The sequence below is a fragment of the Thalassophryne amazonica genome, chromosome 14 (genome assembly GCF_902500255.1).
Source record: "Thalassophryne amazonica chromosome 14, fThaAma1.1, whole genome shotgun sequence".
NCBI classification, from domain to species: Eukaryota; Metazoa; Chordata; class Actinopteri; order Batrachoidiformes; family Batrachoididae; genus Thalassophryne; species Thalassophryne amazonica.
The window spans coordinates 77099903-77121455 of NC_047116.1; the positions used below are offsets into that span (position 1 = coordinate 77099903).

General features: G+C 40.9%; 1 protein-coding gene across 5 annotated transcripts in view; it reads left to right on the plus strand.

The window, feature by feature from the left end:
* The window catches only part of LOC117525003 (mitogen-activated protein kinase kinase kinase kinase 4-like), a 276208-nt gene that overhangs the window by 211807 nt on the left and 42848 nt on the right, over window positions 1-21553 (plus strand). For 2 of the 5 annotated variants that reach the window (XM_034186821.1, XM_034186817.1), the window contains 6 exons: window positions 8096-8244; window positions 13873-13970; window positions 14613-14791; window positions 15178-15295; window positions 16988-17326; window positions 20884-20998. In XM_034186821.1, coding sequence (XP_034042712.1) covers window positions 8096-8244; window positions 13873-13970; window positions 14613-14791; window positions 15178-15295; window positions 16988-17326; window positions 20884-20998 — 998 coding nt within the window. The remainder of the gene's footprint in view (window positions 1-8095; window positions 8245-13872; window positions 13971-14612; window positions 14792-15177; window positions 15296-16987; window positions 17327-20883; window positions 20999-21553) is intronic. The other 3 variants (XM_034186818.1, XM_034186819.1, XM_034186820.1) reach the window with 3 other exon arrangements.

Consider the following 21553-nt stretch of genomic DNA (forward strand, 5'->3'; position numbering starts at 1 on the left):
CCAGACCCAATTCTCTGGACCTTATCCAGTGTTCGTATGAGAAACCAGCTTCAGGCTGTGTCACATATTGTCATGCTCGGCCCTAATCAGGGTTATGGTTTAATTTTTCCCCTTTCTTTTACCCACAATCTGCCCCAGCTCTGAGTTATTAGTTGTTTATTTTCATCATGTGTTTATTCTCTGTTCTGTTTTTCATTGTCACTTTGTTTCTTTGATACTTCTGCCATAGTTCAGTTCCATTGTAGTTCTGCCAGGTTGTGTTTTCATTATCATTTAGGTGCCATCTGTTTATTTTTGCTGTTCTTATTTGTCTTATTTGCTGTTGTACTTTAATATCAGATTTTGCTTTCAGTTTATTCTTTGCTTGTTGATTTTGTCATCTGGTTATCTTCATTGAATTCTTCAGTCATTTGTCAGTTCCAGTTTTTTTTTGTCTTAGTGTTTACGTTCTTATTATTCCCTGATCCCTGTTCTCATGTAGTTTCTTCTAGTTCTCATGCTCATGTCTGATTGTAGTTCCTGTTCATAGTAGTATTATATTCTGTTGTAGCTCTGTTCATTGTTCCCTGTTTTTCCTCACGCCCAGCTTATTCTGTTCACTCCACGCCCTACACCTGCCATTATGTCTTTGTCCCTCACTTTGATTCTGTCTGTTTAGTGTTTCCATTCACTCACTTTCTTGGCACCTGTTCACGTATTTTTGTCTTTTACATCACTCCACCTTGTTTAGTCCTCCCTCACTATCTTGCACAGTGCACAATCTTTGCCACTAGCCACGCCCCTTTCTACATTGTTTCTGACATGCACCAAATTAACACCTGCTTCACATCACCGTGATTTGTTTGCTCCGTATTTAAACCCTCACAGTCTCACAGCTTACTGCCACTTTGGTGTCACTTCTTGCACATATTCCAGCCTCTTGATCTCAGTCCTGTTTTTGTCTAGTCATGTACTGATTATTGCTCTGTTTGCCTCGACCATGCCTCTTACCTCATCTTTGAACTCTGTGTTTGCTTGTGCCTCCAACCCCTGCCCGTCCACAACTGCGTCTCTGCCTAATCCTGATTGTACCTCTGCTTTGCTGCCTGATTACATGTGTAGCAAATTAGAGGCTGAAATAAAGTTGACTTGTTATACACCTAAGCCTAGTCTGGTCAAAGAAGACCTGTCTGCGTGCTGTGAAAACAGAACAGGGTTGACTTTCTCAAAAGCTTTGATATAACACATTGTGTTATTGAAAGACCAACAGTAGAAAGACTCGTCTGCAGAGGGCTGTGTGCATTGAGTGAGCGAATTCATTGTGGAGATGTTGAGCACTGTGGAGCTGTTGTGTAGGAGGATTTATGTAACAGTGTTCCACTATTGGTCTTTTCTTATGATTCTTTGCTGTTTCTAAACCACAAGCCTTCTTCGGAGATCTTCTCTGACTCTGTGAACTTTCTTCCCTCTGGCAATGCACTAATACTACAACCCCTGGCAAAAATTATGGAATCACCGGCCTCGGAGGATGTTCATTCAGTTGTTTAATTTTGTAGAAAAAAAGCAGATCACAGACATGACACAAAACTAAAGTCATTTCAAATGGCAACTTTCTGGCTTTAAGAAACACTATAAGAAATCAGGAAAAAAAATTGTGGCAGTCAGTAACGGTTACTTTTTTAGACCAAGCAGAGGGAAAAAAATATGGAATCAGTCAATTCTGAGGAAAAAATTATGGAATCATGAAAAACAAAAGAACGCTCCAACACATCACTAGTATTTTGTTGCACCACCTCTGGCTTTTATAACAGCTTGCAGTCCCTGAGGCATGGACTTAATGAGTGACAAACAGTACTCTTCATCAATCTGGCTCCAACTTTCTCTGATTGCTGTTGCCAGATCAGCTTTGCAGGTTGGAGCCTTGTCATGGACCATTTTCTTCAACTTCCACCAAAGACTTTCAATTGGATTAAGATCCGGACTATTTGCAGGCCATGACATTGACCCTATGTGTCTTTTTGCAAGGAATGTTTTCACAGTTTTCGCTTTATGGCAAGATGCATTATCATCTTGAAAAATGATTTCATCATCCCCAAACATCCTTTCAATTGATGGGATAAGAAAAGTGTCCAAAATATCAATGTAAACTTGTGCATTTATTAATGATGTAATGACAGCCATCTCCCCAGTGCCTTTACCTGACATGCAGCCCCATATCATCAATGACTGTGGAAATTTACATGTTCTCTTCAGGCAGTCATCTTTATAAATCTCATTGGAACGGCACCAAACAAAAGTTCCAGCATCATCACCTTGCCCAATACAGATTCGAGATTCATCACTGAATATGACTTTCATCCAGTCACCCACAGTCCACGGTTGCTTTTCCTTAGCCAATTGTAACCTTGTTTTTTTCTGTTTAGGTGTTAATGCTGGCTTTCGTTTAGCTTTTCTGTATGTAAATCCCATTTCCTTTAGGCGGTTTCTTACAGTTCGGTCACAGACGTTGACTCCAGTGTCCTCCAGTTTCCTCCCATTCGTTCCTCATTTGTTTTGTTGTGCATTTTCGATTTTTGAGACATATTGCTTTAAGTTTTCTGTCTTGACGCTTTGTTGTGTTCCTTGGTCTACCAGTATGTTTGCCTTTAACAACCTTCCCATGTTGTTTGTATTTGGTCCAGAGTTTAGACACAGCTGACTGTGAACAACCAACATCTTTTGCCACATTGCGTGATGATTTACCCTCTTTTAAGAGTTTGATAATCCTCTCCTTTGTTTCAATTGACATCTCTTGTGTTGGAGCCATGATTCATGTCAGTCCACTTGGTGCAACAGCTCTCCAAGGTGTGATCACTCCTTTTTAGATGGAGACTAATGAGCAGATCTGATTTGATGCATGTGTTAGTTTTGGGGATGAAAATTTACAGGGTGATTCCATAATTTATTCCTCAGAATTGAGTGAGTCCATATTTTTTCCCTCTGCTTGGTCTAAAAAAGTAACCGTTACTGACTACCGCAATTTTTTTCCTGATTTTTTTATAGTGTTTCTTAAAGCCAGAAAGTTGCCATTTGAAATGACTTTAGTTTTGTGTCATGTCTGTGATCTGCTTTTTTTCTACAAAATTAAACAACTGAATGAACATCCTCCGAGGCCGGTGATTCCATAATTTTTGCCAGGGGTTGTATATTCCTGTGTCTCTTCACATTAAATTGCATGGAAATTTTTTTTAAAGTTTTTTGTAAATTATCTAATGACCTTGATGTGAGAACAATCAATTGCTTTTAATGCTATATATTACTTTTATAGGTTTAATAATACTAAACAAAATGAAAGTTCTGTTTGCATCTGCATACCCTCTTTTTTTGTATTTATCAGAATGTACAAAAGTAGCGTAGTGACCCTCCATCACTTCATGTTGTTGTATCATACTTTAGAATGTACAGTACATATAATATCAATATCTGTGTTGCACTTTTGCTCACAAATACAAACAGATTATCAGGTGAACTCATTCTACATCAGTCAGTTTATAGTTGGCGATGACTGAACCATGATTCTTCTCAGTTCAGCCCCATTACTTTTACTGCTTGAATTTTGTTATTGTCATTGCAGTCTTCTTGGCTAAAAGGGTAACTCTGTATCTGTTGGGCACCAAGGAATTCTTGGAACAAACGTGTGCCTTTTTATGGGTAAAAGCTTGTGCATTTAGTTCTATTAGAAACTCTAGGTGGATCTGTGGATTGGAGTATCAGTACTGAGCCACCTTTCAAATTAAGGCGGTGTGAGTCCAGGTACCCCACATCTAAAAAGGGGAAGAGTTTTGGGCAGGATTCATATAAAAATATTGATATCCCCCTCCCTAGCCAGTGGTGGGCACAGCCTCCCAAAAGTTAGCTTCGATAACCGCTAAACTGAAAAGTTAACTTTTATAACACTAAACCGATAAAAAATTTAGCGGACGATACAGCTAACCACTAACTTTTAGTAAGTAACTTTTCAGCTACTGACAAGTCAGTTTTGAGTTTAAGCACAGCCAACGCTTCTGAGTAGAATCAAAAGTCAGAGTGTGTGTCTTTGTGCACCATGCCCACTGCTGTAAGGAAGTGTCATTTACTTTCAACATGAAACAGTACTGACGTGTATTGGGAGACATCAAAAGGAAGGCAGTTTTCACTTATGATTTTGATTCATAAACTAAACTAATTCCGAACAGTTCATCGGCATTAATGTCAACTCTGTCATTTTTACAAAGTGAAAATATCGCACGTATATTTTAGTTTAAAGGTAATGCGCTAATTCTGAAGGTTTGAGCTTTAACATACACAGATACCAAAAGGCATTATGAGAAAATGAGACTCTTCTCATCACTGGTTGTTTGGTTTATTTAATTGTAAAACCAACATACAAGTTACTGTAACGTGTGTGTTGGTTTTTACAAATAAATGCGTATTTGCAAATATGTCATTTTATTTTCATTTGTAAAGTAAAAGGCACTTGCAAAACTGAAAATTCTGTTTGTGGATTAGTGTAACAAATAGCGACTGTGTGTTAGTTGGTTGGTATTATTCAGACTGCCACCCAGTAGATGGCAGTGTTCTATGTATTTTGTTATTTTGCTATTTGTTGCGCTGAATCACACTTAAAGGGCTGGTCACACAGCATATGACAATAGCTGAACGAAGGAAAAAAGTCCCAGAGTCACAAATCGTCGAGAAAAAGTGGATGAATGAGCTGGCACTTCTCCCATCACCGAAAAGCCTGCGAGTCCAGAGTGCATAAAAGAACGAAACAAAACTGAAACTAACAAAAGAATAATAAAGTGAACGGAGACCTTGACACTTTAAACAAAATCAAAACAAAACATTTATGATGACATGACTTTACAGCGGGTATCAGCCTGAGTGCCAGCCTGTGATCATTTCTGCAGCCAATGTGTGCTCTCTTCCGCACCTGCAGCTGTGAGAGTTGTCTTGACAACAGGTCTGTCTTCGCAAAAACATGTGCGCACATGCATGTTTGTATGCTGTCGCCACAGACAGCATTAGAACTGTGGGACAGAGCCTTTTGTGTGTGCACGCACAGCCTCTCCAGCCACAGATGGCTGGAACGTGCGTAAATAGTTAAAGTAGTTGATACAACGTTCTTACCGCTATTGCTTCTGTATGACACATGTGGACGAGTCATGTTCAGCTCATCTGAGCTTTAGTTATTGATCCGTTCAGATATCGTCAGTGTTCATGTAGGACGTCAGACGTGGGAGGTTGGACTAAGTTGGACGACAATAAAACGGAACGCCAATGGTACGGGACCTACACAAACAATGAGGAACCATCAAGACAGAAAGCAAAACTGATTACGGATTAATTGAAGTTGTTGTCGGGATTCGTTCACATTTTTCACCAGTTTGAAAATTCTGACCACGGTTAAACGATGTCTCTGAAAATGTCAACGATTTCTTGTTTCGTTTTGGCTTCGGTGTCCCTTGTTAGTGCCGTGTGACCAAGTCTTAACAAACATAATTTTCAGTTTTGCAAAAGATATGTGTGATATTTTCACTTTGTAAAAATTGACATTAAAATTGACATTAATTTTGATAAACTGTCCAGAAATAATCCGGTTTATAAATCAAAACTGCTTTGCTTTAGATGTCTTTTGCCTCAGTCTGGGGCACTGTATGTTGGATGTAAATGACTTGTTTTTCCCCCTAGCAGCCTGGCAGCCCGACTACTTCTGTTGGGGTAGGATTGAACTCAGCTCCTCATAGCTGTCTGACTGCTGCAAAGTACATAACAGACAGGAAACAGCATGTATGATTTTAGGGTTTATAAATGTTTTTGACTTTGGCTTTACTCACTATGCCAGCAAAAAAATGTTAGCGGACTAAAAGTTAGTGGAACTAAATTTAGCGGAAGGTAATTGGTCCGCTGATGGTTTTCAAAGTTAGCTGAAAAGCGACTCCACTAACAAAAAAGTTAGCTTTGCTAATTAGCAGTTAGCAGATTAGCAGAACCACTGTTCCTACCACAGTCATACATTCATAATGACTGCATTTTTCAGCGTTGTTGGACATTAAGTATTTTCAAATTTAGCACCCCCCTCCTTACCCCCAACAAAAAATGGGTGCCTCGCCCCCAGAAAATAATTGATGACCGTAAGGCAAAGCTACACCTCCCCCTCCCCCAGCAGTAAACCATGAACAGTTTCTAAATACTCAGAAAATGATTGTTCTCTAACCTCACTTTGACACTGAGATTTTGTTTCTAGTATTGGTCATCAAAAATGTCACCATAGTGTTGTCATCTCTTTCCAAACAACTCCATTGTAGGCCCAACCCTATTTCTTAGTAAATACTTTTAGAACTTAATCTTGGTGAAACCTCAGCAAGCCACAGATCATATTCGCCACCACGTGGGTTTGTTTCCATCCCTTTGGCAACAGGGGAATCCCAAGCTGCAGTCCTTTTCTACTATAAGTGTGGTAGACTAGCAGAGGATTTGGTTGAAGCGTTGGTGATCCTTTTGGCTTTTGTTAAGCCTTGGCTCCAGGCACATAAGCTCATGCATCAAATGACTCATGCTTGGGACTCCGACAAGGACGGTCGCATCTCCTCCTCTCCCTCTGTGCTTTTCTATTTCTGCTCAAACCTTCAAAGTCCCAACTTCACCAGACTGTGAATTCTTCAAACTGTATTGGAATAACCATGAAATTGATCATCTGGTCTCTGAACGCTATTGACACCATTTTTTCAACAAGGAAATCAGGGCTGGAGGACCCTGCTTGTTCTCAACACCTGGGAGAAGTGGTGGGTCGCATGCTTAGCTCCACTCTCTGTGGAGCATGTGGAAGACTTATTTTTATTTGATTTTATAGCAGGGGGGCTGGTGCTCATTGGTTTATGTGCTGCCCTGACCTGCCGGAGAATTGGCAAGACGGCTGCTACCAGAACCACGACCCCTCACCTGTCCGTCATGATTAATGAAGTGGGCAAAGTGGTACAATATCAGACTGCGTTAACCCTTGAACTCAGACACAAGTTGGAAAACATCTCGGACCAACTGTCCGCCTTGCAAAGGAAGATATCGGAGACCAGGGAATACTCAGGAATTGGATTTGGTCAGTCAGAGGAGCCGTAAATGGAATTTCTGTGTTTCATTGCTTAATCCTAAACATGGCAGTCTTATCAGCCACCGAAGGTCGAAACGCCCCGCTGTTTTTCCTTCAGAAGGATCTCTACAGCCTTGGTGAACCAGTCAGCTCCCTCTCTTATCTTTCTGCCCTCCCCTACAGATGTTGTCAAGGCAACTCCAGATATTATGCACACACGGACAGAAACTGATATAAACTCATCTGCATACTCACATATGACGCACGCCTCCCGTACCAAGCTTTTTACCACCACCCAACCATCTGGTGCCTCTGACCCTAACCCCCCCTCCCCCAGGCCTCCGCTCTGCCACTTCTTTCCCCCCACCAAGGGCAGTGCGGCTCAGCTGTTGCAGCTCCCACCCCTCCCAGGTTTGCAGCTGCACGGGACACTGCTGCCCCCCCACACCCATATTGTCTTAATTGGGATGACGGACTGTATTAAAGTTTAGTGTACATGAACAATCAAATGTATATGTGCGGTGTTTTATTTTTTGATGTTTGCCATTATTACATTCCACTAGTAATAATTGTGGATTAATTGCTGTATTTTTTGTCTGAAGTAATAGGGTGTGATATGAATTGCCCTTTTAGGGATCAATAAAGTTGTTTGAATCTGGAATCTTGACTGGTGCCTCCATGGTACAAATGGCGAAACAACAGGGAAAACGGTGAAGCTGTGTACAGAGAAGGCTTTATTTTTTTAATGTGTACAAAATAGTGAATATTGTTGACTTGGTTAAATGGGCTGCTCTGTGTTCACACCAGATGACCGGTAAAGAGTCACAGTGTTGCATGAACTCACTGTGTCCTTTTCATGGCTTCTGTCAGTTGTTGAATATTACTTATGAGTATCTTCTTTGGAGAACATCGGCATCACAGTGTTTTTATGTGGACACCTCAGCACTGTAAAGTTGATAGAGGCTTATGTTCTATGAAAGTATCTGACTGTGGCATCTGTCGGCTGTGCAGTGTGGCAGAGCCTCGGCTACTTTGGGAGCGAGTGGAGAAACTGGTTCCCAGACCAGCCAGTAACAGTGGGAGCGGAGGTTCCAGTTCCTCCAGCAGTTCCAGTAAATCCAGCTCGCAGGCAGGTTCTGGAGAGAGGTTCAGGGCTCGCTGTGAGTGCAGAAACACACAAATCCACATCCACACGCATACAAGAAAAGAAACACCCTTACAAAAAACAGCAGACAATATTCAATACCTATCCAGAGAACCAGGTAATCACCCCCCTGAAAAAAATACTATGAAGGAACCTGTCACATTCCAAAATGTTTCTACTGTCACACCGTATCCACAGTATGTGTTCACTGTATATATTTAGTGTACTCTTTCTGAAGGATTTATTGAGTAGGTGAAAGATGCAGTTTGTATAATTTGTTTAGACGTTGATTTCTCCAGCTAAGTCTTAAAGGTGCACTCTCACGAGCGCCACTAGCTTAGCTTATGACAAGCTAAAAGTGGAAGCTCTCGTTTTGGCCGAACAACTTTCCACAGTTTCTGAGGATTCTGTGTTAGGACGCGCCCGCGGCCGACATGCTTGATGAATTCCTGCGCAAAAAGTAGTTCCCAGATAAATGTGATATATTCTTGTGAGATAATGAGTATATCTCATCTAAATCAATTCTAAAATTTACCAGTAATAAAATTATAACGATAACTGAAGTTTTAAGAGTCGCCATAATAAATATTTAAGAAACTTAAAAGCTTATGAGCATTGTAAACATGCGGAAGAGTTCAGAAAGATACGATAGGAATGTTTTGATGACCATTTACAGTTGGTGATGAAAGACTTGGGTGTTAACTTTGTGTTAAAGTCAGAATAAGAAGCTGCACTGAAAGAGATCTATCTGGGAAGAGACACATTCTGTGTGTTGTTGCTCGAATGAAAGCGGCACGCTGAGCAGGGTGGAGAAAGTAGTCCGGCAAACTCAGTCTGTGGGCGCGAGCTATCCCACAATGCCAAAACAGCAGATGTCGGTCCAATGAGAGCAGCACTCTGAGCAGGGTGTCTTAAAAGTACTTAGTCACTTCCTACTTTTTGTACTTTCTTTCTCTATCTGTTTCGGATTAATGCAAAAGTTTACCAGTGAAACCACTCTCATCTACGAGGTCTGTTAGAAAAGTATCGTACCTTTTTATTTTTTTCAAAAACTATATGGATTTGATTCATATGTTTTTACGTCAGCCAAGCTTGAACCTTCGTGCGTATGCGTGAGTTTTTCCACGCCTGTCGGTTGCGTCATTCGCCTGTGGGCAGGCTTTGAGTGAGCACTGCTCCACCCCTCTCGTCGTTGTTTCATTGCGAGGAAATGGCGGAATGATTTGGGCTTTTTTTCCATCAGAATTTTTTCAGAAACTGTTAGAGACAGGCAGCTGGAAACCATTCGAAAAATTTATCTGTCTTTCAGTGAAAATTTTACGGTCTTACTACAGCTTTAAGGACGGCCCACAATGGCGCACGGCGCGGAGTGTTAGAGGACAAGTTGGGACATCCCATCTCTCCACAATTTCTCTTATACTCACTCGACTGGTAAGCACTGAAAGCCGAGATAGGCATGTCCCAACTTGTCCTCTAACACTCCGAAACGGAGGTGTTCTTTGTCTCGCTTCATCAGCGAATCGGTCGTGATGCGCAAAGCCTCCGTGCGGCTTTCCATGACAAAATCTCTTATTAAAAGTGAAATCTGCTGGAAAATGGCTGATGTCCAGCTCTTGTGATAACCAGAGAAATTGCATGCGACGGTCCCGGCTCCATACAGCCATCTGTTTAGAAATGATGTGGTGGTTTCTGCCTCTCGATGGCGGCTCGGAGCGCGGTGCGCCGTGTGCCATTGTGGGCCGTCCTTAAAGCTGTAGTAACACTCCTTATTCTCTGTGAAGCCCGTAAAATTTTCACAGAAAGCCAGATAAATTTTTCGAATGGTTTCCAGCTGCCTGTCTCTAACAGTTTCTGAAAAAAGTCTGATGGAAAAAAAAGCCCAAATCATTCCGCCATTTCCTCGCAATGAAACAATGACGAGAGGGGTGGAGCAGTGCTCACTGAAAGCCTGCCCACAGGCGAATGATGCAACCGACAGGCGTAGAAGAACTCACGCATGCGCACGAAGGTTCAAGCTTGGCTGACGTAAAAACATATGAATCAAATCCATATAGTTTTTGAAAAAAATAAAAAGGTACGATACTTTTCTAACAGACCTCGTATGTATCTCTTATTCACCTTAGTATCTCTTACTCACCTATTTTGCAAACTGTTTTGGTTCTTTGTGTAAGTAAAAAAACAGTCTACGTGTGTATGTTTATCATAACAGAACAACAGTACGCAAAACCTTTCACTCGATAAGGACACTGTAGCTGTGTAAAAACACCATTTGGACTCTCTATAAGAAAGTGGGAAAACTCCCAATCAAGTGTTAAAACCTGAAATGCTTGATTCTAGGAGGGATGAAACTAGAGTAGTGCTTGAAGGGGAATTTGAGTTTTGGGGTGCACTGAAGACACAGCTAACGGTGTTTAAACATTTGAATTGTGCTAAGCTAATGTAAGTATGACTCCACGATAAAATCTGAGCATTGATTTATTTGTGATTTTTGACAGGCTAATGAATATCGATTGTATTGTGCTTTTACTATTTATTCATATAATTTTGATAGGCATCCCGGAACATGGCTGAAACTGCTTTTATTAATGTATCGATTGCATGATGAATTAATTTAACCACCTAAAAAAATAACACTGCTACGGCCATGATTTTAGTTATTTGTTTTCCATCAACATGAAATAATGTCTTCTGTCCATTTTCCTTTTCTTGTTAATCAAATAAAATCACATGCCATAGATCATAGATAAATGAGAAAATGTAGTTTTTCCAGCTCTGAGTCACCATCAAACTTTATGGTAGTACAGCGGTAACTCCACAAGTTACCGCTGTACTGAGTTGCTGTGTTTGTGTTGATGTTGATCGTGCCCATTGTAATGTCTTTCCCACTCATGCACAGGAGTGAGCAAATGGTTTCAGAACAAAATCTTGGCAGATATTATTAAATGTCATGGAGAAAACACTAATTTATATACACTTATGACACATACAGTATAAAAGGATGAGGCACCTTTAAATTTGTCATTTTGTGCTGAGGTGGTGAGCTTTAATTTTTAGTTTTAATATTTACACTGAAACATGTAGAACTAATTGATAAAAAAACATGTAGAACTAATTAATAAATCTCTGTTTGTTCATTCCTGTTGATACATAAGATTGATAAGTTTAATTTTCATTCATCGACATTTGAATCTCTATACCTTGAAAAACATTTTGACTCATCAAAATCAATCAACCTTTATGCATATAGGCCTTTACAGCAGTCAGATGGTGTGCAAAGTGCCTTACAGGAAAATCAGAGTCACAAAAATAAAACAAACGTACAGTAAATTTAAAATGGCACATAAACATGCATACCTGATCGTCTAGTGGTTAAGTGTTGGGCTTGAGACCAGAGGATCCTTGGTTCAAATCCCAACCTGACTGCAAAATCACTAAGGGACCTTGGGCAAAGTCCTTAATCCCATAGTTGCTCCCGGTGTGTAGTGAGAGCCTTGCATGGTAGCATCCTGACATTGGGGTGAATGTGAGGCATTATTGTAAAGCTCTTTGAGCATCTGATGCAGATGGAAAAGCTCTATATAAATGCAGTCCATTTACCATAAAAACAAAACACGTCACAGCACCACTTGGTATTAAAAGCCAGTTTAAATAAATATGTCTTGAGCTTTAATTTAAAGTTGCTAGGTCAGGAGTAGTGTGTAAATCAGGAGGTAACTTGTTGCACAGTCTGGAGCCAGTTACCGCAAAAGCATGATCACCCCAAAGTTTATATTTTGACCTCAGAACATATAAGTAAAGTTGACCAGCTGCTTGTAATGTTCTACTGTATGTGCGGAGAGTTACTATTTCAGACAGGTAGGAAAGCGCAAGCCTTACCTTAATAACCTTAAAAACAAACATTAAAATCTTAAAATCAATTCTTTCTAAAACGAACTGGAAGCCAGTGGCGTGAGTACAGTACAGCCAAAATATACTCAGGGCTGGAAGTGTTTTTTAAAAGACAAGCAGCAGTATTCTGCACAAGTTGGAAGCCTGCAAGAGACAACTGGTTAATGCCAGTATAAAGTGCCTTACAATAATCAAGTCTTGAGCTGATGAAAGCATGAATGGCCATCTCAAGATCACGTCGAATGAGAAAGTGCTTTACTTTAGCGAGAAGACGTAGCTGGAAAAAACTTTGACACCAGAGTGCTACCAAATATCAGTCCCAAATTCTTGACAGCTGGTTTTACATAATTAGACAGAGCACCAAAATTTGATGTTACTACATTTGGCATGCCAGAATGTCCAAACACAATGGTCTCTGTTTTACCATTGTTCAGGTAAAGGACGTTTTGGGAGAGCCACTGCTTTACATCATGAATACAACTAAATAATGACGGTGACAAAGCATTGGGGCTATTAGTCCTGATAGGCAGATAGATTTGCAGATGATCTGCATAACAATGATAGGACAGGTCGTGCTGGGCTATAATCGATGCCTATGGCAACATGTACATTGAAAATAGAATAAGGCCAAGAAGAGAACCCTGTGGCACGCCACAACACAGATGAGCACTTGATGAGGAGAGGTCACCAATCACAGTAGAAAAACTCCTTTCACCCAAATACAATTTAAACCACTTAAGTGCAGTACCATGAATGCCAGTAAGATGTTCTAACTGGGAAACAAGTACTGTTTGATCCATAGTGTCAAAGGCTGCTATGAGATCCAACAGAACTAGCACAGCAGAGTGATGTCATTATGTACTTTTAGAAGTGCAGACTTGTGATCTAAATCCAGATTGGAATTTTTCAAAGATGTGATTGTCTTCTAAATATGATTATAACTGTATAAAAACATTTTCTAAAACCTTAGTGAGAAATTGCAGATGTGACATAGGTCTAAAATTGGACAAAACTGACAAGTCAAGCTTAGGTTTCTTTAAGAAGGAAACTTCAACATCAGAAGGATACAGTTGAAAATATAATTTTTTAGTGATTTGAAGTTCATTGCATTGCAGTTTTATCACTTGCATACATACACACACACACACACACACACACACACATATATATATATATATATATACAGTGCATACTTCCATGAGGTGTCGCAATACAACAATTTGTCAGGAACTGTATGGTACACGTGATGGTTCAGTGCATAGGATACATGGTACGCCTCAGTACAGTGTGATTATAGACACATGCGTATTTGTTTCCACAAGTCACCAACATTTCAGTGAGTAGTAGTGCTCATGTCCATAGACTGTATCTCTCTCGTCAGCCTTCTCTCTGTTTGAGACGATCAGTGAGAACAGCAAACCAGCCATGCGAAACAAGCACCTGCATTAAAATGCCACTAACTTATGATAAACTTTAACATTTTATTTGAATTGGTGTAAAATTACAGAGATGAGAAGGCTGTACAGAGTGAGGTTTTATAAGCTGCGTCATTTGTGTAAAATTGATATAATATTGAAGCCAAATGGACATAATATTGAAGGCGGCCGTGCTACAGAAAAAAGCAAAAAATGTGCTGCACAATAAATTCACAGTGACGAAAGAGACGTGCAAACACAGGCACATGCATATTTTGATTTTGTTTGTTTGTTCACATGACTACAATGTACTGACTTTTCACCCCGTCCTCCTCTGTCAGCCTCTTCCAAATCTGAGGGTTCACCCCTCCAACGACCGGAGAATGCTGGGAAAAAGCCTGAAGAGCGGAAGGATTTGGTGAGGCCAAACAGATCAGCGGTGAGACTTCCATCAATGCCGTCCAGTTACTAGCAGGCTCACTGGAACAGTGCAAGATCAATAAAGCGTGGGAAGATGATGGTGCTGTGCTGCTGGTTTCTCAATCAGAGTGTCATCTTTGCACTGTTTTTGTGTTGGACTCCTTTGGATTGTGTGATCTGCTCACCTTTTTTAGACTCTTTGAAATGGTTGTTTTATGTCTTGGCTGAGGTCACTGGCTGAACTCTTTCCTCCACTAATCTCCAGCTTTCTCCTCACTGCCTGGGTGGAAGCCACCTTAGCAGTTTTCTAACCTTTTCTTCTGCGCAGCTGTAATTTTTTACATTTGCAGTTCTAATTGTTCTCTCATAACCTGAATTGCTCTACTAACCTGACCTAATTGGAACTCATATCACCTGTAGCTGTATGATGTCATGGCTTTCCTCACATCATCTTTGGCTTGGCTTTATAACAACACTTTCTCTTCTGCAGCTTTTCAAATTAAGTAGAACTGAAACAAGCATAGCATATCATCTAACGACTCCTAACTTTATAACCGAATGCCCAGCTGGAGAATGGACAAAATTCATATGGAAGAAAACAGATATTTTGAACCAGCATGACTTTAGCAGCAGATTTGACCTGTTGCCTCCTGATCTTTAGGACCTGACTGCCCTGGCTAAGGAGCTACGTGCAGTGGAGGACGTTCGCCCCCCCAACAAGGTGACAGATTACTCCTCGTCCAGCGAGGATTCAGACACCACTGATGACGACGATGACGAAGAGGTGGACCAGGAAGCAGGAGAGGAGTCTACATCTGGCCCGGAGGACTCCAAAGCTCTGTATGTTTTCAAATCTAGTGCCGTACACACTTCTTGTTGATCTTATGATCCTGTATTTAATACAGAATTAAGCCAACCTGAATTGGCACCTTGGGAACACTTGTGCTGGTGGTACACCATGTTGAGTTTAAGCTGGAGGGATATCATTGAATCAAGAGTAGGATGTCATAAAAAGATCCACTTTCATCTTGATTTCCAGTTTGGATGATGGAAGTGATGAACATGATAGAGTTCATCATGGTGTCATGGTCATTTCAGTACGAACATAATGGGTGGTTACCGGTAGCTCCTGTAGATAGAGACCAAATCCACTCAAATGCAATAGAGCCAGTGCTTTTATTAAAATACAGTGTATCAATTTGACGGTCTTTTCACCTTTTCTGTAGGCCGTCCAAACTGAGTAACGGAGAGGCAGAGTCGGCGAAGACCATAATCGTTCACAACGAAGGCGAGAGCAATGCCGGCTCCACACCGTGCAAAGACAGCACACTGATTGTCAGACAGGTACTGGATTAAAACTTAATAATGCAGTAAAGGCATCAGGCACGACAGTCATAAACCCACCCAGTGTTTTTTCTATAATTTGTTCATTCATGTTCTGTTTTTTTCCCCATCATTTTGTTTGTGTCTTGTGTTGACCCTGTTCTGTTGTTTATATACTTGCATTGGCCTTGCTGAGAGGTACAAAGTATGAAACGTTTAGTTGTAATGTGGGATAATTTATTCACATTAAATTAATTCCGTTCCACATGGGTTTGTTCAGCAGCAGCGAAATACATCAATATGTTGCTCCTGATTGAAGTTGTCTGATTTCGCACTGACGACTGGACGGTGCTAGTAGTGCAAAGTAGGAGCTGTGTCCGCATTCTCTGCATTACATCAGACCTGTTTCCGGTAGGTGTTGGACTTTGCCATGGCTGCTCCTTGGCATCAATCCTGTTTGTGATGTTCATGGACAGGATTTCAAGGCACAGTCTGTGACTGGAGGGTGTCCAGTTTGGTGACCTCAGAGTTGCATCTCTGCTTTTCGCAGATGATGTGGTTCTGTTGGTTTCATCAGGTGGTCAACTCTGATGTGCACTGAGCATGGGCAGAGTGTGAAGCAGGTAAGATGAGAATCAGCACAGCTGAATCTGAGACCATGGTCCTCTGTTGGAAATCAGTGAATTGTCCCCTCTGGGTCAGGGGAGAGTTACTGCCCCAAGTGGAGGAGCTTAAGTATCACGGGGTCTTGTTCATGGGTGGGATGAAATTGGAGCGGGTGATCGATAGACGGATTGGGGCGGTGTCTGAAATTTTATGACATTGTACCAGACTGTCATGGTGAAGGAGTGAGCCAGAAGATGAGGGTCTCAATTTACCAGTCAGTTTACGTTGCTATCCTCACCTACGGTCATGAGCTTTGGGTAATAACTGAAATGAAATTCTGGAGAGATTATATTTCCCAGCTAGCAAGGGAACGCCAAACCAGGAAGAGTTACAGGATTTGGCCGAGCATCGGGAAGTGTGGAAAGAGCTGCTTGCCTAAAATGACTGAATGAATGAATTATTTTTTTCTTTTAGTCTTTTCTCGTCACCCACTGATTGAAATGTATCACATGATTAAAAAGGTGCACAGTGACTTCAGTTAGAAGAAAATGCAGCATTTATTCCTTTATACTGTATGTTTGGATTACATGTTGGAATTTCATGTTAGTAATACTCTAAAATATCATCTGCGTCACACGGCGTCACAGGACAGGTGAAGTTAGATTTAGCTTGGCTATTTGACAGACATTATGAACGGCTGTCGAATATCCAGCCTAAATTTGACTTAGCCTCAGTCTCTGGTGTGTGCGCACGAATGAAAAAGCATCGCAGTTTGTTGGCATTTTTTTTTTATATCTCAACCAAAACACGTGTATACAGATTTTTTTTTTGTACTGATTTTTAACCGATTTGAGAGGCATCGTTACATCCTTAGTTATTTCAAAAAACATCTGGTGAAGCATTAACTGTTACAGTTTGTTATCATTTGATATGAATAAGTGCTACAAACTAACTTTTCTTTTGACTGGGAACTAACCAACTTTGTCTTTATATCTGTAGAGTAGCGGCTGTAGTTTGCCCTTTGCTGTAGCTAACACCTTCCCTTCCCCTGTACTCATCAGGAGCACATGTAGACCCAAATTCGTCTACCCTTCTTTTTACTTCCAGAGTGCAGGTGACAACAAAAAGCGACCTGGCCTTGACTTGGGCCAAACGCAGGGCCCTGTCCTGCTTGCAGGCTTGGCTCGGAGTCCTGGCTCAGCATCGAGCCCAGGGCTTGTCAACCACACCCCCAGCTCTCATCACCATCACCACCATCATCCCACGCAGCACTCAGACAGGAACGGCTTTCCTGGCCGCATCCACCACCTCCCAGACCTGATCCAGCAGAGCCATCATTCCTCCCCCCCCTTCTCCTCCACATCCAGCTCCCCTCTCACCTCCAGCATTTCCAGCCCCTCCATGTCCCCCCAGAGCCCCCTGGACAAGTTTGGCATCCTCATCGAGGTATGTCGCCCAGCACCGACACGGACACCGGCATATGCGCGCAACGGTGCCATTTGTTGGTTAAAATCGGTACAGTGATGACCTTGTATACATGGGTTATGTCTTGTAGTTAAATTCTAGTCAGTTATCATACTTCTTAATCCTGGTTTTTGCTTCCGTGAAGCTATATGTCGACAGCTTGTCGACTGTCGTGTGAAGACAGTTGCATGTGTGATTATCTTTATAATTCTGTATTGCATACACTTGCACAAAGTGCCGTGTAGAAGGAGCCAGGTTGCTCATTTTTTAACAGTGTGTACAAACGTGTGCAGGAACATTTCCCAGGAAAGTATAGGATTTTATCAAGAAATACTAATACTTCAAAATGTGCATAAATGCACACAGCGTATTTTTAAAGGTATCATTTTGTCATGAAGTATTTAATGGCCACACAGATCACCTCTTTAGACACTTTTGCAGTCACTACATTACTATGGTCTCTGTGAGCTTTGCCAGTGTTCGATGTCACAACCTTTTTGACCTTGTGCAGTACCCGTAGTGTATTTTTGGCATCTGTTCCATCCATAGACTGAATGTAGTGGAAAAACCCTCCATGATGTTACCCATAGGTTTTTCTGAAGAGACCCATAAGAGCTGTTTTGAAGGGCAAAAACCACCATGTTGGCAGTGGATACTCCTCCTACGTCCTGTCAAACCCATAAGTGGTTAAAGAGGTGGTGCATTGACAAGACGCTGTGTGATCTGGGAGTAACAAAAGAAGCCCAAACAAGCCCCTTCTCAGAGTTATTGAACGAGCTAAAGTTAACAGGCTCACCCTGATTCAGGTGTTGTATTAAAGTGTATGTCAGCTAACCCACGATATTTGCTAACACACTGCTAACAGTGCTAATGTAACAAATTAAATAAAATGAAAATTTCACTTGATGGAAATACTGGAGTCCAGACTTCTTAAATCTGTTAAGACAATTAAACCACACACTAAGCTATCTTTTTACAGATATACATAAAATGCTCCAAAAGAGCAGTCGGTCCACAGCCATTGCTCATGGTCTCTGCCACCTGAGTAATCTGGAGTCACCTGACTCATTATGCATAACTTTGACTTAAAACATCGTAAACTAAAGCGTTATCCCCCCCCCCTGCAGTTGTCATGGAGCGCAAAACCAACTATAGAGACAAAAAAAAATGTACTTGGCTGTTTTGTATTACGGGCAGCATGGTGGCTTAGTGGTTAGCACTGTTGTCTGACAGCAAGAAAGTCATGGGATCAATTCCTACCTGTTCCCATTCTGTGTGGAGTTTGCATGTACTCCCCATGTTTGCGTGGGTTCTCTCGGGGGCTCCGGCTTCCTCCCTCATCCAAAGACATGCAGGTTAGGTGGTTTGGATTCTTTAAATTGTCCGTAGGTGTGTGGGTGTGAACATCTTTGTCTGTCTATATGTGGCCCTGCAACAGACTGGCATCCTGTACAGGTTGTACCCCGCCACACGCCCTAGCAGCGATTAGCTGCTAAGAAAACTTGCACCCTCTTGGGCCTTCATGGCATGCTGTTGTCCACCCCCTGTCATAAGTGGTTATTTGGGGTTGTTCTTTATCTAAATGAGGCTTCACGTGCTTGCGAACTTGTGTGACTTATCAAGGCTGGATGACTTACAGGTGTAGGTACGACACACCGAAGCATGTTTGATACCCCTCCTTTTTTCTTTTTTTTTTGTACACACCAACACTAAATTAGCCTTTTTTTGGACACATTTAGTTGGTTGTCTATGCATCACTGCCTGATGAGGGCCCTGGAATGTTTCCATGGCATTTTATCTCTTCCAGAGAGTTACTATATATTAAAAGAACATTTTACAGGGTTTTCTGTGCTCAAATTCATCTGCATTCCTTGATATATAAACATGTTATCGACATTGTGCAGAAGACAGAGGGCACTGTTATGAGTTGGCAGCAATGCACATTGAAAAGCCTCTGTGCAGTTTAATTATGCATCAGGCTGTTGTGTGTCAGCAGCGATGCCGACATGCAGCAATGCAGGAGTAAAAACCGGCCTACAGTGACCATAATCAGAATATGTTGTATGGGAACAGGACACCCTCTGCTGCTCACCTCAGGAACCCTCGTGGCTCTTGCATGTCTTTTCCACGTTACTGGCACACTCTTGTGACAGACAGGTGTTGGTGAAGACCAATTTCCGATTTGAATATTTGATTCTCATCCGAAATATCAATATATTCATTGATTTCTTCCCCCCAGAAAGTCATAGCATAAACAGATTTCTCAGAACATTTGGTTTGTGCAGTTTTTGAAATGAGTCCTCAACAAAATAATGCAACATCATGCAGTTTAAAATTAAACTTGTTTTACTAATATGAACAGAATTTGAACAGTCAAACTATCAGCCAAAAGGCCCAAAATAGAATAAGTTTCACTAATTGGAGATGTTCACATAAAATTCTCTCATTAGTATTTCTGAGTTTTTCTTTTATGTTTTATTAATCTTTCTTTCATTAGCAGTATCTTTATAATATTTAATTGTTCCTGTGTTCCACAAATGTGTGTTGACAATAGGGGATGTCCAGCGCTCCATCTAGTGGACAAACTATGCAATGATAACACATGCCGCAGTTGACGTTGCCAATCTCCATCTCTTTTTAATTCTCATTTATCTGCCGTTATGTTGACCAATGCTGAGTTTTGTGCAGGGGCGTCATATCGACCAATTATATATCGATGGGTTGATTTATTGTTTGAGCTGCAGTGATGGTTGAACAAAGCTTTAGCAAACTTAGTCATTGTCGCGATGTTGTTTCAGCCGTAAGGCAGCACTGACATTTTGCTCAGAGGCACTTAAACACGTATTGGGCAAATTGGGCCTAATTTTCAAACATTAGATCACTTTTTTCCCTTTTTTTTCCTGTTATTTGAATCTGTACTATAATATGAAATACAATAAATCCTCTGTTTGGATATTCCCTCAGTGAGTTATTTTGAAATTTTTTGGATTACAAAGGGCCTCTTGGCACTGGTTTAGAACATTGTTTGCTCAAGTGTCATTTGTGGCCAGCTGTGGTTTACCAAACATTCTTTCAAACAATTCAGTCTCATTATATTTCATAATGTTGCCTCTTTTCAGACAATGAATCATATTTTCACAGACAATAATTCGTAGTGAACAGGGCAGTTAGGAGCACAATGGCAAGTATATTTCTCATGGAAATTCTTTTTATAAAAAACAGTTTTTGGTTCCCCCATGACGTTATTTCATTTTTTGTTGACAACACTCACTTTGTTTTTAACCCTCCACCAGTTTTTGCCTTGTCCCCAGTATTTATAGCTGTACCCTCTATTTGAATGTCTATTTTATTTGCATGCAGCACATACTCTACCTACATAAGTACCGATTTGCTTGTTTTATTGCATTGTCCTTTCCATTCATTTTGTTCTCAAAATATCGTGTTTAAACCAGTGTTCTAGCTGTATTAAAAAACAAACAAACAAACAAAAAAAAATGCCTCCACGGTAATCCACTAACTGTTACTCTATTTTTCTGCAGAGCCAATCTAGTAATAATATGCAGAAACACAAATCTTCTTCATCCTTCACTCCATTCATTGACCCACGCCTCCTCCAAGTATCTCCATCCACCGGCAGTGCCCTGAACAATGTTGGTAAGTCATGTTCACTAAGAGACAGTAATGCACTGGATGTGGGTCTTTGTCTGAATTTAGATCAAATTTGCTTTGTAGACAAATTTATTTTAAACAGACAAAAACAGACCAATACTGTGCTGTTGCATTGTTAGCCTTTGTGATCGTGGACTCCAGCATCCACAGCTAGATAATCATCATTTTATAGATTTATCACCACAACAAAATGTTCCTAAGAATCTGTTTGCTTTATAGACGAGCAACAGCAGAGACATCTTCTAAGTAGAGAATGCAAGACAGTTAACAAGCAAACACTTGATGGTGTTTGGAGATGGTTGAATGAACATGGTTTACCGTTGTCTTTTTCCAGGCTATGCATGGCATTTGGAGTACAGTATTTGTCATATCTGTCCAATTTGTCTCATGAAGAGGAAAAGCAAAACAAAAGTCGCACCAGTCTATAAGTTGCATTTATTTTTGAAACATGGAGCTATTGCTTAATGCAAAAAGAAGCTAAATTAATTTACATGCATTATTTACTTATAAGGCAAACAACACATTAGTTAGCAGAAGCTA